Source organism: Colletotrichum abscissum (assembly GCF_030869225.1).
Source record: "Colletotrichum abscissum strain IMI 504890 chromosome Unknown Scaffold_15.1, whole genome shotgun sequence".
NCBI classification, from domain to species: Eukaryota; Fungi; Ascomycota; class Sordariomycetes; order Glomerellales; family Glomerellaceae; genus Colletotrichum; species Colletotrichum abscissum.
The window spans coordinates 630,830-647,096 of NW_026850043.1; the positions used below are offsets into that span (position 1 = coordinate 630,830).

The following is a 16,267-nucleotide window of genomic DNA, read 5'->3' on the forward strand; positions in this document are numbered from 1 at the left end:
TGACCAGAATATCACACCGCACTTCACTTCTTCTTGACCATACTACATCACAGATTTGATGGTGCAGCAGAAGTTCACCTCAGTTGGCACAAGAGTCCCTCTAAGATCCGATAGGTCTATTCAATCCTTCTAATCCTTCCGTGGCTCACCACTTCTGGTTTGGTTTGGCAACAGACATCCACGCAAATAGCTTGTGGTAGACTATCAAAAATGTCTGGCCTCATCGAATACTCTACTGCGCAAGCTGGAAAGACTCTTGAAGTCGAACAACTCTCGCCGGATCTCTTCAAGCTGTCATTAACCAGAGACAACAAGTTCAATCTCTTCTCCGAGGCCATTGGCAGCTTAGATTCAGGCCGCGATGAAGCCGATCTCATTCTCCGCAACCTCCAAGCATGGTCCGCAGAAGCTGCGGAACGCTTCCAGCGACGCACCTCAGACGTTATTCTCGACACTCCTTTCCGGCTGCTTTGCTCGAGCCCCAGCGGGATCCCATTCGACAGTCGTTTCGTGATCCGACAATTTCTAGCCATCAGTTACAGTTGGCACAACCCGAGTTGGCCGGGGACACCTCAATCGGTTCCAGAACCTGGAGGGGTGTGGCCAGTTGGCAAGCGCTTTGCCGACGCAATCCTAGAATTACGAGGTCATCCACGTGAGGGAGTGTGGATAGACCAGGTCTGCATCAACCAACGCGATGAGTTCGAGCAACAAAGAGCTATCGCATCGATGGATGTTGTTTACAAGTCTTGCCGTAAGCTGGTCGTACTTCTGGAGGATGTCGAGCTCACCAACGACGAGGCTGGAATATTTGAACTTTACGATGGTTATCGGTCTCCATATGTACTCGAAAAAGGTCCGACCGACGACAGGGAAGTTTCGCTGCTCATCTCGCTCTACGATAAAGTGGCCGCTGCGCGGTGGTGGCAGCGTTCATGGTGCTACCACGAATTCGTTGTTGCTGAGCCTTGGAGTGACAAACGACATCAACGAGTCCACAATACCGTTTTCATCCTGGGACTTGGCGAGGACAGGACTGTGACAGTAGAGTGGACTACACTGCACGCAATCCTGGCAACGATAACAGTTCAACTCGGCCATCGGAATGAACGGAGCGTCTACCTCAACCCAATCCTTTCCGGGTTCGCGAATCGGACGTCTCCTCGATTTGATAACCCAGAAGGCAAAGCCGGCGTGATCAGATCCAGCTTCATGGCGAAATTCAACGCCATCGCCCAGACGGGATGCCTGATGCCCGGTGACAGGCTTAGCGTGTGTCTCAACCTCATAGGACTTGGTCTGGCGTTCTTCAGATCTGAGGAGCCAACAGTAGACGAAGTGTACTTTCTGGCGGTATTGCTGGCTCTAGCAGCAGGCGAAAAGATGCCCCTTGCTTTCACCAACATGGATCCCCTGGCATTCCACGGAAAGGGATCATGGCTTGCTCGACCTATCACGGCGGCGGACACCACGCTCAACAAGTTCACATTGGGCGGCGTCAAAGGGATCCATGCTGTGGGCTTTAACAAGATAGAAATCGACATGGTCTTTTTCAATCGTGGCGTATTGTGGATTTCGGAGCAGGAGCTTCGGCGCACGTATGCCATATTTCCAGATATTATACGGAATACTCCTCCGCCGCTCAAAGCGCAGGTCAAGATGCCGGAGTTCCAGGCTGAAGAGGATATGGATATGCCGCGACGACGGTTCCTTGCTGCTGTGCTGTCGAGTGGGCCAGACTTGCTGAAGCGGCTTTGGGTCCAGCTCAATCGTGAAGTGGTGAAGTGGAACTACAACACGGGCATTTTTGCAGACTTCAAAGTCAACGAGGATCTCCTCCCCAACGCGAAAGATTTGCTCAAAGCCTTCGCCAAGAGCGATCGGGGCGGGGTTGGCAGTGAAGACCAAATTGCGGTCGAAATTGTCATGGAATTTCTGACTTGGATTACGGATCCTCGATCCATCTACTGGATTTCGACGATGGCCTTGCGCCTTCCGTGTGCACGCGATGGCAAATCCGCGCTATTGACGGGCTTCAGCTTCACAAAGAACTTCCGAGAGAGTGATATCGACACTCGAATGCGGGTGGCAGTGCCTACAGATCTGCTGCATGAAGACTGCGCATGGATGAGGGCTTGGTTGTTGGTGCCGGCAGATGACGAGAATGAAAAGGGGGCTTGGAAAGTCGCGGGTAAGACGTTGCTTATGGGCGAACCAGATTTATATGCGGATCTGAACGTGGATGAAGAGGATGGGTTTTCGGATGCATTCAGGAGCCTGCATACTAGACAGGTCATCGTAGGTTGACCGTGGTGATCAACGACACAACAGCTTTACCCATACGTCTTGGGCTTATTCACCCAGGAAAGTATTGGAAGATAAGAACAGCCTGATAGTTTCTATATCCTTGCTTTGCTTCTGTCGTAGCGTATGGGCCTTGGCATGTTACTGATGGGCGTCTGGTACAAGCTTTCGGAGCCCGTGAATGTTTTTACTCAGCGGGCTGGTGAAACTTATTTCGAAGCTCGGACGGAAGACGTACAAGCGATTCCGAGAAGAGTCGATTGCACGCTGACGATTACCGGGGTTATGGGACGAACGAGACGCAGGAGGGAAGTAATAGAATAGAGATGCTGATTGAAGTTGAGAATTCATACATGGTGTTATGTATCGTGTTAGGTTCTTTTCATCACACTCAGGGAAATAGAGTCATTACTGAGGGAGGTACGGGGCAAGGGTATCCGCTTATGAAGATCAATCAGGACAGTGGGCGAGGGCGAGGACGTTGAGGTCGAAGATGCCGAGGACATTTGACAGAAAAGAAGAGCTTCGACTTTCTGGGGGTGAGGGTTGGTAAGGAGGCCATCTGAACTTAGGATTAGTGCTGAAAAGGTTTGTGATCCGGATTGATTATATGGGGGTGTGTAACTCTATCAGGGACTGGATGTTGAAGAGGGTGAGAATGATGTCAGAAAGAAGAAGGTGGTGGTGCTTTATTATTAGGTTGAAGCTTTTCACGTTGTGCAATCCTCCGGTTGCCTTCACTGCAGCACCGAGGGCGTGTTCGCGGCTATAATGCTGGCGCTTCCTCATAGAGTGTGGGCAAATCTCATAGAGTGTGGGCGAATCTCATAGAGTGTGGACGAATGCGTGAAAACTACAAGCGAAAGCCGCAGTACCAAAAAGCCGTTGGAATATTGTGGTTATCTCGGGCCGTCCATCAAAAATCTGGCGCTTATATGGTTTGAGCCTGAAAGCTGGTTGTGTGCCAACGCCAGTGTTTAAGACGGAGCCATGGAGCTGCTCGTGCTTTATCAATCCTTCATGAACTCCCGCTCGATGCATGTTGATTGGTACCGTCCATGACAGGGAAGCCAACATGACATTTCGAACTGTCATTCGAGACCTGTCAAGCCGGCTTATCGGGGTGGGGCAAAGAACAGTGCGGTCGGATGCTCTCTTTGAGTTCGGTTTCATTCATGAGAAATAACCTTTGTCATCTCGACTCCAATAGCCTATCAAGCGTTGTCGATTAGTTTGGCTTGTGCATACCGGGTCCTCGGACCCGTATTCGAATTCTCATCGCTCTCCAAAAGCAACTTTGCTTCTAAAGAGCTAAAATCATCTCGAAATCATTGACTTTCTGCGGAATGAATGCCTCTGGCTGGCGACGTGTTGAAAGTCCTAAAACGGCAACTAGTCGCGACCTCCCTAGCTTCACCGGCTTTGCCGGCAACTCAAACCATGATTGAACGTCTTAGAGGACACGGACCTTGCATATAGATATAAAACGTTCAAAAAGAAGAGGTGATAGGGGATGCGGAAGATACGAATGCCTAGCAGCTGATCAGGAATACGACTGTGGACATCAACAACCTCAACATGACAGAAACTTATCAGTCTACCATTGTCCCCGACGGCAATCGTGCTACCAAAGATATCTCCAACCTCTACAGCAGAGTCGATCACTCCTTCGCTATTAAAGGAAATTTCCAAGGAAAACCACTCGTCTCCTCATGGGATCCCACCATCCAAGACACTCTCTCCTCGCTTTTACGCTGGACGAGCTCCTACTCAGCCGAGTCGCAGGAGCACTATCTCAAGTTTGCGCGTGAGGTTGTGGTTCCCCGTCTCAACCCGCCTCGCGCGGCCGACTGGCCGCATTACATCGGAACGCACAACCATGGGCCATACGAGCTAAGCATCGCCTTTGCGCCTCATAAAAAGGCCAAAGTACGGTTTTCAGTACAGCCGCTGGCTGAGAGCCATGTGGTCGATGACCCCCTAGGGCAAAAGGATCTACGAAAGAAATGTGAAGATTTCGCGTCTGCATGCCATGCAGACCGTGATCGACTGGATAACTTTTTCGATTCAATCTTCCTCACTGAAGAGGAGCAGGCCGGGCTACTTGAGAAGCATGCTGGTCGCAGTGACGCGGCCGGTGCGCTGCCTCAGCAAAATTGTTTCGTTGCGTTCGATCTCGAGCCCGTTGATAGCGGCAGCCCGGCTGTTAATATGAAGCTGTATTTGTTTCCACAGCTCAAAGCTCTTGCAACAGGCAAGGACCTACTAGACGTCACAGAGTCCATTCTGAGACGACTTGCCGGTGGTGATAAGGGGCTGCTAGCATCCTGGCAAATGGTTCGATCATTTCTTACCTCTGATGGCAAGGATAATCTCATACATTTCCTTGCCATCGACTGTCTGGGGCCCCAGATGAAGCCTCGATTCAAAGTCTACACCCACACACATGTTAACTCGCTCGCCTCAGCCCGTCGTGTCATCACTATGGGTGGTCGTGTCCCCTCACCGAAGTATCTAGATACTCTCTGGCCCCTCCTTATGGATATGGAAGACGTTTCTCTGACTGATAGAGAGGGACTGCAAAAGTCTCTGCGCGAACCGGAAAGCAAGTACTGTGGGCTTAATCCAACGTTTGAGCTGGGTCCGGGCAACGCAGTTCCGGTGGTCAAGATGTACGTGCCTATATGGCAATACGCGCGCGACGAGCCCGGGATCGTGCGTCGCTACCAGCGCTTGCTACAGACGCAGGGTTTGGGGCATTACGATATTGAGGCTGCTGTTCAATGCGTCTTGTGAGTTACCTAATCTACTTCAGAAGCTCACACTCATGAACAATAACTGATTCTTTGAACATAGCGGCGATGAGAGGGATACAAGCCTGCATAACATGGCATCAATCGTCTCGACGGGAGGCGGGGAAAATGTAGCCTTTACCGCCTACCTCGGGCCAAAGTTCTGGGACTAAGCTTGGTCATCAATCTCTGAAATTTTGATTTTCACTTATTTTCGAAATTGATAACACGAAATATTCAGATTGCTATCTTCAAACTCGCTGTGGGAGTATTGGTGCCAAACTGAATGTGAGACGACCTCGGCAAGAGCCTCTGCACAACAGTTGCGGGAAACGATATGCACGCTTCCCAATACAACGACGCCACCCACTACCGTTCAGACATGGAATGAATCTTACCATATAGGTTTAGACTCAGATACAATTGTAAATTGATACAGACGTTTGTTTTTGTCTAGTCCGTGTATAATGCACTGCTTCATACTTACCTGGTGATAACCTCATACGTATTAATTTTGGAAAGGGGTTTCAACTGGAGTTCAAAGATAGATCCGGTCCTGCGCGTCTTTTCAAATCTTACATGTTTTACTTAGTCAGACTTTAGAATTCCCCACAAAAGGACTGACAGAGGATAGGACGCCTCAGTCCATCTATTGCACCATCGGGATCATATTCAGTAGATTAAGAGATGCTGTGATAAGCCGCCACTCTCGAGATACTAATAGAGTAACAAATTGTCATTGTCCTTTAGTAGAGGGTTTGAGATGCTGTTGATCAATCCATACACTACCTGAATCTCGAGGTGGATTTGGAGGGCGAAACGGTGGGTCATCGCCAGGCTTCTTGAGGCATTTCTTTCTCGCACCACCCCACACCGAGCAAGGCATAGCCTTGATCGTCCTCTCCTTGGTGTAGTTGGTTCATCACGTTCGACTGTAATGGTTCATCCCTTGTCATCGAAAGGTCTCTAGTTCGATTCTGGAAGGAGAGAGATTATCTTTTTGCGCTGCTTGTGTTCCGCGCAGAGCTACAAATCTCTCCAGCTTTACTTTAAACCCCATTCCACATTTTTTATTTGCCGGGGTAACCCAAATGTGTTCAGACTCATTGTTACCTGTTGTGAAAGTACGTATCTGTGTCCTGGATCAACTCGCACTCGATGCGATAAATAGACGGATTCCTCGCGTTTGTTCAACCATTGGAGTGAGTGGCGCAAGTTGTACGACTCTTTTGTTTCGGTCGTAGACTTTTAGTGGATGTAAAACGCATGCCTGACTATCTACTTTGAAATGACACCTACCTTTTCAATAGCGATAACCAGAGTTTCTGAGAAAGCGATATTAGCCGTGTCAGACCTCCCTACCTATATGAGTAGGTGGAAATGAGCGAAGTAGGAATGTCACCAATCGCAGCAACTCTTGCTCTGGGGCCCCATGCCAGATACTGAAGTTTGGGCAACTCACCTGTATCATCAAACAGATTACTGACAAAAATGCTTTGATCACGATTTTACCGCAGTTTGTTGTGGATGGTGTTGATATGAGTGTATCGACAGGGTACTTTTCCTTGTGTGTGGTTGAGTTGACATGCAGCTATATTGCGAATACCACTCTTGGTTTCGACTTCCAATAAAGGCCTGCTGGATAGTAGGAGCACATCTGTTGGCATCATTCGATCTGATTCTGGCTCCTGCATGTCGGTTTCATTCAAAGAACCCCTTACATCCAATAGGCGTGTGTGCCTATAGAAGTGCACCTGACACCCTCGCCTCTCCAACCGCGTGTTCCCCTCATTTCCCTCACTTCACGTGGATCTTCCCGTCAACAACTTCCACTCAGCAATGTACCTGCGCACTCTAGCCATGACCCGCCGCAAGAAGCGTACCACCAAGGCCGAAAACTTCGTCTACAGTCACGATGAACTCGTATTGCTCATCAAAAAACACTATCAACTGCTGATTGACATGGCTTACTTCGAGCCCGAGGATGTCCGTTGGCCACCGGAGCCCGCGGGATGGTCCGACGAAGACCTGAATGTGAACGCCTTGCAAATGTTGGGTCGCGACATCAAGGTCATTCAACTACTTCGACATATTCCTTATCCCCGCAAAAAGAATACCGAGGTCTATTTCGCGTCCATGGCTATTTCCTACCTACATGAGCACTGGCAGCCCGAAAACGGCCGCCGAGTCAACTGGCACAAGAGGTCGTTTTGTGCACTTGGCCTGGCGCCTTTTGACGGTCCAATGCCACCGCATCTCATCACCCTGACTTGTGAGGAGTCGGAGATAGGAATCACTTGGGTAATTGATACCGATCGAGGTGAAATCAAACCCTCCAAGCTTGCCAGATGTTTACTGATCCACTGCGTCTCATCTGTCAGGCTGTGTCTATCCTCACGCGGATGAATACTACTTATTCGACGACGAGCCTGCTGAGGTCGACGAACAGCAGATGTGGTGGCTCAAAGCAAAGGCTCTCTCGTTTAAAGAGTTCTTTGACAAGATTCGAACCCAGATTTCTTCTTTAACACTTGTGCCGGCTCCTGCGGCGGGAGATCTCGGGAAGAGCATTTTGCAGAGCGGGGACTCTGGATCGGAGGTGAGCGTACACGTGCATCAACCGGTGACTTTCTCTTCATATGCATAAAACGTGAGTGCTGACTTACCTATGGCATCTTCTAGGGTATCAAGAACTTGTATTATGGGTGCGGCTGGCCAGGGCCTTTGCGTAAGGAGAAGTTCCTCCAGGAAGTTTTGTCAGTGCGTGAGGCCGGTATGCAAGAACTATCAAGTCAATATGATGAGTTCCAGAACTCTTGACGCAGTCCTGGCATACCTTACTTCAATTTTATTGAACTAACCCAAGTTTCGAGTAAGGCAATAGACATCAGGCACCTTTTTAAATAGTATCATATGATAACTTGTCCACTTAAGTTTGTTTAGAATTCGGCTTAAGAAATGCAAAATGTGAGCTCGCTCTAGAAGATATTATTTGGGTGACCTTTTTGCACTCGTCTTATGATTTACTGTTCCCATATCACTTAACTCCTATCATCTTGCAAAACTTTGTTCCGCGGTGGGCGTTGCCATTCCAGCGTGATGTTGCCTTCCTTTCTCTCGTTGCGGCGTAATCTACTCCAATCCGTTTTCAGCTGGACAATTTCATTTCCTTCCTTATCAACGGCGGTGTACTCTCTTTTCGGAGTTTGGAGCGGAGGCCAGTCTATTGGCTCCGGCGCTTCCGTATAAACAGAGATACCTTTCTCTTCCCGCCTCTTTTTCACCCAGCGATTGAGATATGATCGATATTCCGACACCGGATGGTCGAGCTGTACCTCTGGATGCTTGGGCCATGTTGACAGCCCTTGAACATCGTCCGGGTTCTGTTCCTCGTGGGGCACATGCCTGAAATGGTCATCGCGAGTAATGATCTCGTACAGGGTGAAGATAACACCATTGACATCGTTCCGATTTTCGATATAACAGAGACCTCCGATGCGGCCCGAGAAGTTGAAGTCAAACAGCTGCAAGCTATCTGTCGACGGATCGACTAATAGATTCCTTGCAGCAATATCTTGATGCATGATGCCGTGCTTCAGGTTGAGAACGTCCACGACATTAGTCAACTGCTCGAACCATTTGAGTTTGAACACGCGGGATTGGTCATCCTCAAGTGTTCCGCCAGGAATAAATACACTTGTGAACCCAACAACGCGGCCCTTCAGTTCATCCACCACCAGCCGATCGAAAGGAACAATATTTGGGTGCCGAGGAAGACGCATCCACAGATTCAGTTCATTCCAAATCCTTTGAATGAACTGGAAAATAAAGTAGTATTTGAAGACGACTTTCTTTGGTTCATTGTTGTTTGGATGTGGCTGATACGACACAAGATCAGTGTCGGGACCGAGCCGATCAATTTCCTTGAGCTCAGAACGAATGATTGTCCTGATACCCTCAGGCCGTTGGACCTCCTCTAGAGGCGGATAATATACGCAAAAAGTTTCGTCATCTTCGGGGTCGTTGGACATGGAAATCAAACTCCCTTCTGGAGAGACTTTGATTGCGTACACATCAGCCGGGAGAGTATCGATAATTTTCTTGAGGATTTCCACGGCTAGATCCTCGCTTTCTTGCTGCCCATCCATGGTGACTGCTATTATTCTTCTCTGGTCATCACTGAGAATGTACCATGTACTGGGCCCTCCGGGAAAGATGGCCCCACTTGGAGCCCAGTACTGAAGCTCTGGATTGGTCATTTTTTGCTGACATGTGATGATGGCTGCTGATGTGGTCGCAAAAACGACGAGGCAGGATACGGGGAGTTAAATGAAGGAAGTCCCAGCAATTAAGCGGGCCGATGACTCAAGATGAAAGCCTTAGATAGATACTCGGGGTAAAGAGGACGGCCGAGGTGGGTGAAGTGGTTCTCACCGGTCTAGTCCAGGTAAGTAGATCTGTAGCTGTCAACAAAGGGCGAAAATGAGGCAGGGACAGAGTGTTGGGGGTCTTACAGAGCGGGGTAAACGGAGTTGGAAGAACACGTCTAACATTCTTTGTCTCCTCGCTACTCGCGCGACTGGCCACTTCCAGCAGCGGCGGCCAATCCAATTCCTTCCTTCGTAGTACTGTATGTTGGCACAAGTCATCGACACAGCAAAACTAACCAGACCAAGAGAATGGTCATCCAAAACGCATACTTCTTAATCAACATGTCTAACAGCGCCGTCAATAGACAAAGCCAAGGCATGACTTCTTTGAAGTATGTTCAAATTCAGCTGGCACTTATCATTGACCGAAAAGGCTCAATTGCCTCATTACAAGATGGGCGCAGTTTTCTCATGTACTCATCATGTTGCCTTCCTGCCCTTCATCAAATTCCCACTTCAGATTTCTCTTCGGGATTCTCAACACGGCGCTTGATACCTCACCTATTTTTACTAATACTCTTTGCACTATAAAAGTTCCCGGGCTCTAAAATGTCAGAGATCGAGCCAGGCCAAATGGGGGATAAGGTTAAGGAGGTATTAGTCAAAAACCCCAATAACCCAGGCCAATGCACATGCGGACACTATGAGTTTTATAATACTCAGTGCCCTCATATGTACCAGGGTCACGAGTGGAAGTGTGGTGCTACCCGAACGAAATCAGGAAAGTCTGGCTTCTGCAAGTCACCAGCTCCCCACTATCCGGTGGAAGCTTACAAAATCAATAAGGCATGCCATCGTTGTCCCCAAAGACGGTCAGTGCAACATTCACCGCCGGTGAAGGCAATATACTAATTTCCAGTCACTCTCACTCAAGATCTTGATTTTTATTCTTGCCACCCTCGTCTCTTTGTCCCCCGGAACTATGGCCGCACACCACTGGCAAGATTATGCTGGCAACAACCTATTTGAGGCGGCATTCGACTACGTCGATGTCAGTCGAATGCAAGAGAGCTGAGAGACGGTGGCTCCACCCAACCATCTTCTGAGCACTCCTCACGTGCAACCAGTCAGCTGAGTGATCGAGTGGCAAAGGTACTGGTTTTTGTCCTTTTTGTTTGGATGCATATGGAAACATCTATTTCGGTATCTATGGATTCTGGGCGAGCTCTACTCGGGATTTAGCGGAGGAGGATATATCCCTCAGTAGTGCCACAGAGCTCAACGACCATTACAGTTATATACTATACGAAATCCAGTACGAAAGTTTAGAGAACTCAAACTTCTCAAGTGAATCGACATATCGAGTTCTGACAAAGTTGAAGTTAACGAAAATTTAAAGATTGCGGCACTTTACTCACGCGAAGTCCTGCGGATTATCGTATGATACAAGTATGAGTTATCCCAGCATGCTTTATGTAAGGTAATTAATCACAACATCACTCACAATGTTGTCCTTCTAGGGTTTCACTTTCGACAGGACTCAGGCATGGTCAAATCATAGCCATTGTTGCATCGCACGAATAGTGATAATGGCAATGGATTGTTTGTTTGTCCATCCATTGCACGCCCAGATGGTTTTAAATTTTATATGGAAACTTGGCCCACGTAGTGCGTGGATTCATTGCAATGCTGATTTCATCAGAGCCCTTCATAAATTAAGAGGCTCTGAACACTAACTCGTCCAAACCCACGACTACGTAACATTTGCCTGCCACGATGGCATGGGAACTCAGCCACAGTCATCACACTGGTTCTCTCAGCCTCTATTCCTGCTTCTTCTAACAGCTCTAGCACCGCGTACACTGTTTCTCCAGACGCGAACACGTCATCCACAATCAGAACTGACGTTGCACTCCGAATCACATCTTGATTCATCTCAAATCTTCTCCCTCCTAGCATGTTCGGCCCCGATGAGATGTGGGACACAGACTTGGCGACAGAAACAACCGGCGGCGGTAGCTTGCCGGCCTCTCGGATCGGGACCAAGGGTAGACCAATCTGCAACGCCAGTGCTGACGCAAAGATAAAGCCGCCCGCCTCGCAGCTGATAATGGCGTTGATATTTGACCAAATTCCCGTGAAGTGAGACTGAAAGAGAGAGATGCATAATGCCAGACCACCCGGTGTCTGGGCAATGTCGAGGATGTGGCGAAAGTCGATGCCAGGACTTGGGAAGTCTGGTACGATACGCACCATATCGCTTAGCCGTTTTAGGTCTTGATGTATGAATGGAAAGAGACGATTCTCTGCGAAGGCTCTCGCATTGTCACTTCCCGCGATGTTGTTGTGGAAAGACAAGTTGGGCCTGTAGTCCCTTACACGCGTTGCTCGCTTGCCATCCTCCTTCTGTGAGCCATCGCGACCTTCTGTGTCATTGCAGAATCCTTGCCGACGTTGTTTGACACCAGATCCGGCGCTGATCCGAACCTCAATAAGTCTGCTATTCGGCACGAGGTGGCCCAAAGTTGCGACAGGTGCCTCATCCCTCATGCCTGTAATGAGCAGTACATCCGCACTAGCAGCGCCGTAGACAACGTTTAGGAAGTTATCCACTGGTAGATGAGAGTTCTCACGTACGCGGTCATGGAAGAACGCCGTCAAGCCCGGCCGGTGCTTCTCCTTATACTCTCGGTCACTGAGCAATCGATCTAAGTCCACACCCGCAACCGCCGAGAACTCCCGCTTGATGGTATCGCTTATACTGGCAACACGCGCAATGTTGCCACATTGGTTGAAAAGGTCACCCCAGATCTTAGCGCAGTAGTCTTTGCCGGCACCGCTGTCCCCAGTAACCGCGATAATGAGGCCTGGTTCAGTTGGTCGCAGTGGAAGAGGGCAGGTGTAAGCAAGTACACGACGTGGATCTGCAAGACATTTGAGGCGAGCTAGACGAGGACCGTTTGAACCGAAGGCTCTAGCTGCCAGGATTGCATCCCGGGGATCCGGTCCAAGGTCGGCACCGTAAACTCCGGTACTGAGCGGTAGCAAGGTCTCGGCGACGGTGTAGACCCACTCCATCGCCACCCGGGCAGCAACAGACCCGTCTTGCTCGCGGGGCCAGACACCGGTGATGACGCAGGCAAAGTCCCAGTCACGGCAGCCGAAGGCGGTGGCTGATACCGGCACGTCACGGATTGCTCCGCCGCCTTGGAGGAGGTGAAGGTAACTGAGCGGAGAGGGGCGAGTCCGGACGGCTGATGCTAACGCGTTTGCAACCATGGCACTTCCGATATCCTTGAGGAATAGGCAGCGTTTGAACGAAGATGTCTTGCCTCCAGCGTGACCGCCGTGCATACCTGACATGTACATCTCAGTCCCAAAGAGGCTGACGCTGTCAACGATCTTGCTGTTGTGCTCCGGACCCAGAATCGTGGCCACGGGTGTGGGGATAGGCATGGGTGTTCTAGGCACTTCCCCAGCAGTCGAAGCTTCGTACATGGTAACGCCGAGATGGAGTTTTCCAGTGTCCCAGTATAGATAAGCGTCAGCAGAATTATGCCGAGAAAGTTGACTGGCAATATCCCGGTCAAACTCGGCAAGCTTGCGTTGCGCCTCATCGCCGTCACGCAGCGGTATGACCCAGTTCCTGACCAAGAACGCTGGGGCCGGCTGTGCCGCAAAAACAACGCTAATGACGATCCCAAAGTTGGTTCCCGCTCCTTTGATAGCCCATAGCAGTTCTCCCTCGTTCTCTGGGCGTATGGCACCGATTGGCTGGTGTTGCGCAGGTACATGACCAATGCATAGAATCTTTGCCGAGTTGACGCTGACGACAAGCGCACCGACAATAGCGTCACAAGCGAGCCCGTGAAGCCTGGACAGATGACCGATGCCGCCCTGAAGCCACAAGCCTGCTCCAACACTTGGCCGAGACCCCAGAGGCACAGTGAGCCCCTTTGCCATGGTCTCGCGGATGATGTCTCCCGTCTTGCTACCGGCACCGGCCATGACCAGGCGTCCGGCTTCCCCTGTAACAACATGGACATGATTGAAGGCGCTCATGTCAATGGCGACAGTTTGAGGCCAGACGCAATGACCGCTGTGTCCACCACCCACGACTGTCAACGCAGTTCGGTGCTCCAAAGCCCATCGAACACACTCCTGAACTTGATGAATGTGTCCTGGTCTGATCATAGAGGCGGGACAATGCAGACGAGCTTCCCGGTTCTTGACATGCATGTCACCAACAATTAAAGGCAACTGTGAAGTCAAATCTGGTAGCGCGGTTGAGTGTCGCGAGAAGGTCATCATGACATCAGGCGCGGCGAAGACGAGGTCGTCAAAGTCGCGGCGGCCGATTGCGCGACAAGTTTCCCGCCATTCTTGCAGGACTTTGTCAGACTTTGGTACAAAGCCTGCAATTAAGGAGGCGAAAGAGTCGAGCGATTCATCTGTGTTTGCCACACGAACTATGCCGATCGGGAAGTTGGAGACTTGATGAGAGACCAGACTAGCCAGGCCCAGCGAGCCATGTCTATGGAAAAGTATGGCTCTGCTGTTCGCTGTCTGTTCGTCAAGAAGATCGAGTATGGCACAGATATAGTCCTCTTTAGAGGTCATGCCGTACATGCTGTGACAAAGCACGATAATATCAAACTTGTCGTCTCCCAGGGCCTTGAGTGAGTTTTCAGGATCGAACGGAGCCTTCCTAACGTCGGGACCCGTCTCAAGACACGGCAAGGCAGCTTCCTCAGTTGATCGAAGGCCTTCTTCTAATCTCAAAGCAAAGAGACTATTTGGCTCAAAAGCGGTGTACCGTTTGATCTTCCGCTTCATATCACGGGGCAGATCTCCAAGCACGCTCCTCGGTCCAGGTCCAATCTCTAGAACCGAGATGCCCGAACGCGAGCCAAGAATTGGGTTGAGGACCTGACATAGTTGAGGGAGAATGAAGTCTCGGTATGTAGTACATCTAGAACCTGGTTCAAAGAAGCTAAAGCCGGCGCTGTATTGTGCATCAGATAAGGTCTGGGGTGATACATGTACTGATCCATGGGATGCGGCCTGTTGCCTCAGATCGCGCTTGAGAGAATTTAGCGTTGCCATTTTAAACGTCGATGCACGTGCGAGGCTTCTAATTGTGAGAGAAGATGTTGTGTCAATCTTAAGGAAGCAAAGGGGGCCATGGCCCTTTATACAATACAGGAATTGAGCGAACAGGCTGGGCGCTGCGGCGGCTTGCCGCAATGTTGAAGTTTGTTTTCTGCAGTTACGTCGACGCGGGGTCACACAATATCCACATCAAGTTGTCTTTGCTATTATTTCAGTTGGCCTCCGGCATATGGTAGTTGCTATGGTGTTCTCATGACCAATAACTAGCCGGCGTCATGCATGCGGCCTGCCGTGTTATGGTGTGAGTAATCTTTGCGCCAATACATAGCCCGGATGCCCGCCGATCCCTTATGTGAGTTTCGACTGATCTCGAATATTTGTGTCACTTTCAGGCCTTGATTAATGAGAAAATAATTAGGAACGGTTAAGCCAAGACTTTCTCCCACAATTCCGTTCAATTGACCGGCAGCCACACCAGCTTCGGAACAAACCCTGACATTTGCATATACTCTCCCTCCTCAACCTTTCTGCCTGTCTCTATATCTGTTACAATGATCCTCAACTTGTCATCTCGGGTGAATTGATCCTGGAAACTCTCAGCGGGAAGAACTCTAGTTGCACTTGGCTTGCGACATCTGCCGTTGTTCGGCGGTCTTGAATCCTCTCTTCCTCGCCCCATCCCTAGCCGTGTGACCTGACCGATAAAACCGTGGTTTCCCATAGCATCTAACACGTTGAACTGGTATTAGGGGTAAATATGTCTATCCTATAGCTGGATACGGTGCAATTGTTTGCCCACATGCGAAATGTCTCGAGAGCACTCTCTGGCCAACAATGATCTGGGTTTCGAGTTACAGGCGTTGACTTAGAGCGAAGATGTCTATAGATACCAAGTGCCCTTTTTCTAACGTCGTCATATTTGGAAAGGTCCCATTTGCCCCAGTAAAGCATTTCGTTCATCCGCCTTTGACCAATTACCTCGGGATTCTTGGTCACCCAGTAAGGCGCTTTGATGAGAGGAGAGATGTCGTCCTCCCAGTTGGGTGTCTTTTGAACGTCTTCCATGGATACCGGAGACTCAAAAGTGGTCACCTTTGCCAATAAGAGAGTGTGATGAGTAAGAATTTAGATTTAATTAGAATAGAGGGAAAAATTGAAATCGCTACAGGCTGAGCGACAAAGGGAGACTTTTGAGAAATGGAGTATGCGATCATAAGCAATCAGTAATCCAACATATATAAAGTGCGGGGCCCAAAAACACATCCTGATTGATAGGTCTGTCACCGTTCCGTGCTATGAACAAAGGGTCACAGATAAGGCGCACCTCACGAGTTCCAGAACGGCTGGCATTGATAGGAGTGGCGAGCTGAAATCCCGTCTTGGCACACAATATTCTCTTTGGTTGCATCATTGATTCTGCATAATCGATCAGTCGCCGAGAGACATACTTTCTATCAGTCACTCGAAAGTTTGGAACCGTAGATCTCCAGTTGCGTCTTAGGTGACGTCGAGCTAAGCTAGGCAGCTGAGCTATCTGCAGAGTGACTATTGAAAGCATGTAGGTCGCCGAATACGAGACATAAGAACATGGCTGTATGCAGTTAAACTCCCATGAGGAAATCTCGCATTGGTTTATAGCAGACATCGTCACTGTAAGCTGATAGTGTAATGGGAAATACAGGGTCTTCG

At 49.6% G+C, this 16,267-nt stretch overlaps 5 protein-coding genes across 5 annotated transcripts; 3 read left to right on the forward strand and 2 right to left on the reverse strand.

Moving 5' to 3' along the window:
* Positions 1–210: 210 nt before the first annotated feature.
* Positions 211–2,307, forward strand: CABS01_07168 (uncharacterized protein; the record flags this gene model as incomplete). Its single annotated transcript, XM_060540532.1, has 1 exon — positions 211–2,307. One exon carries the CDS (start codon positions 211–213, stop codon positions 2,305–2,307), a length of 2,097 nt encoding a protein of 698 aa, XP_060403417.1.
* Positions 2,308–3,882: 1,575 nt separating this feature from the next.
* CABS01_07169 (aromatic prenyltransferase) lies at positions 3,883–5,269 on the forward strand (the record flags this gene model as incomplete). The annotated part of the gene is made up of 2 exons (XM_060540533.1): positions 3,883–5,096; positions 5,161–5,269. 2 exons carry the CDS (start codon positions 3,883–3,885, stop codon positions 5,267–5,269), a joined length of 1,323 nt encoding a protein of 440 aa, XP_060403418.1.
* Positions 5,270–6,935: 1,666 nt separating this feature from the next.
* CABS01_07170 (uncharacterized protein) lies at positions 6,936–7,916 on the forward strand (the record flags this gene model as incomplete). The annotated part of the gene is made up of 3 exons (XM_060540534.1): positions 6,936–7,416; positions 7,478–7,695; positions 7,779–7,916. 3 exons carry the CDS (start codon positions 6,936–6,938, stop codon positions 7,914–7,916), a joined length of 837 nt encoding a protein of 278 aa, XP_060403419.1.
* Positions 7,917–8,137: 221 nt separating this feature from the next.
* Positions 8,138–9,355, reverse strand: CABS01_07171 (uncharacterized protein; the record flags this gene model as incomplete). Its single annotated transcript, XM_060540535.1, has 1 exon — positions 8,138–9,355. One exon carries the CDS (start codon positions 9,353–9,355, stop codon positions 8,138–8,140), a length of 1,218 nt encoding a protein of 405 aa, XP_060403420.1.
* A 1,809-nt stretch (positions 9,356–11,164) lies between these two features.
* Positions 11,165–14,572, reverse strand: CABS01_07172 (uncharacterized protein; the record flags this gene model as incomplete). Its single annotated transcript, XM_060540536.1, has 1 exon — positions 11,165–14,572. One exon carries the CDS (start codon positions 14,570–14,572, stop codon positions 11,165–11,167), a length of 3,408 nt encoding a protein of 1,135 aa, XP_060403421.1.
* Between the last annotated feature and the right edge of the window lie 1,695 nt (positions 14,573–16,267).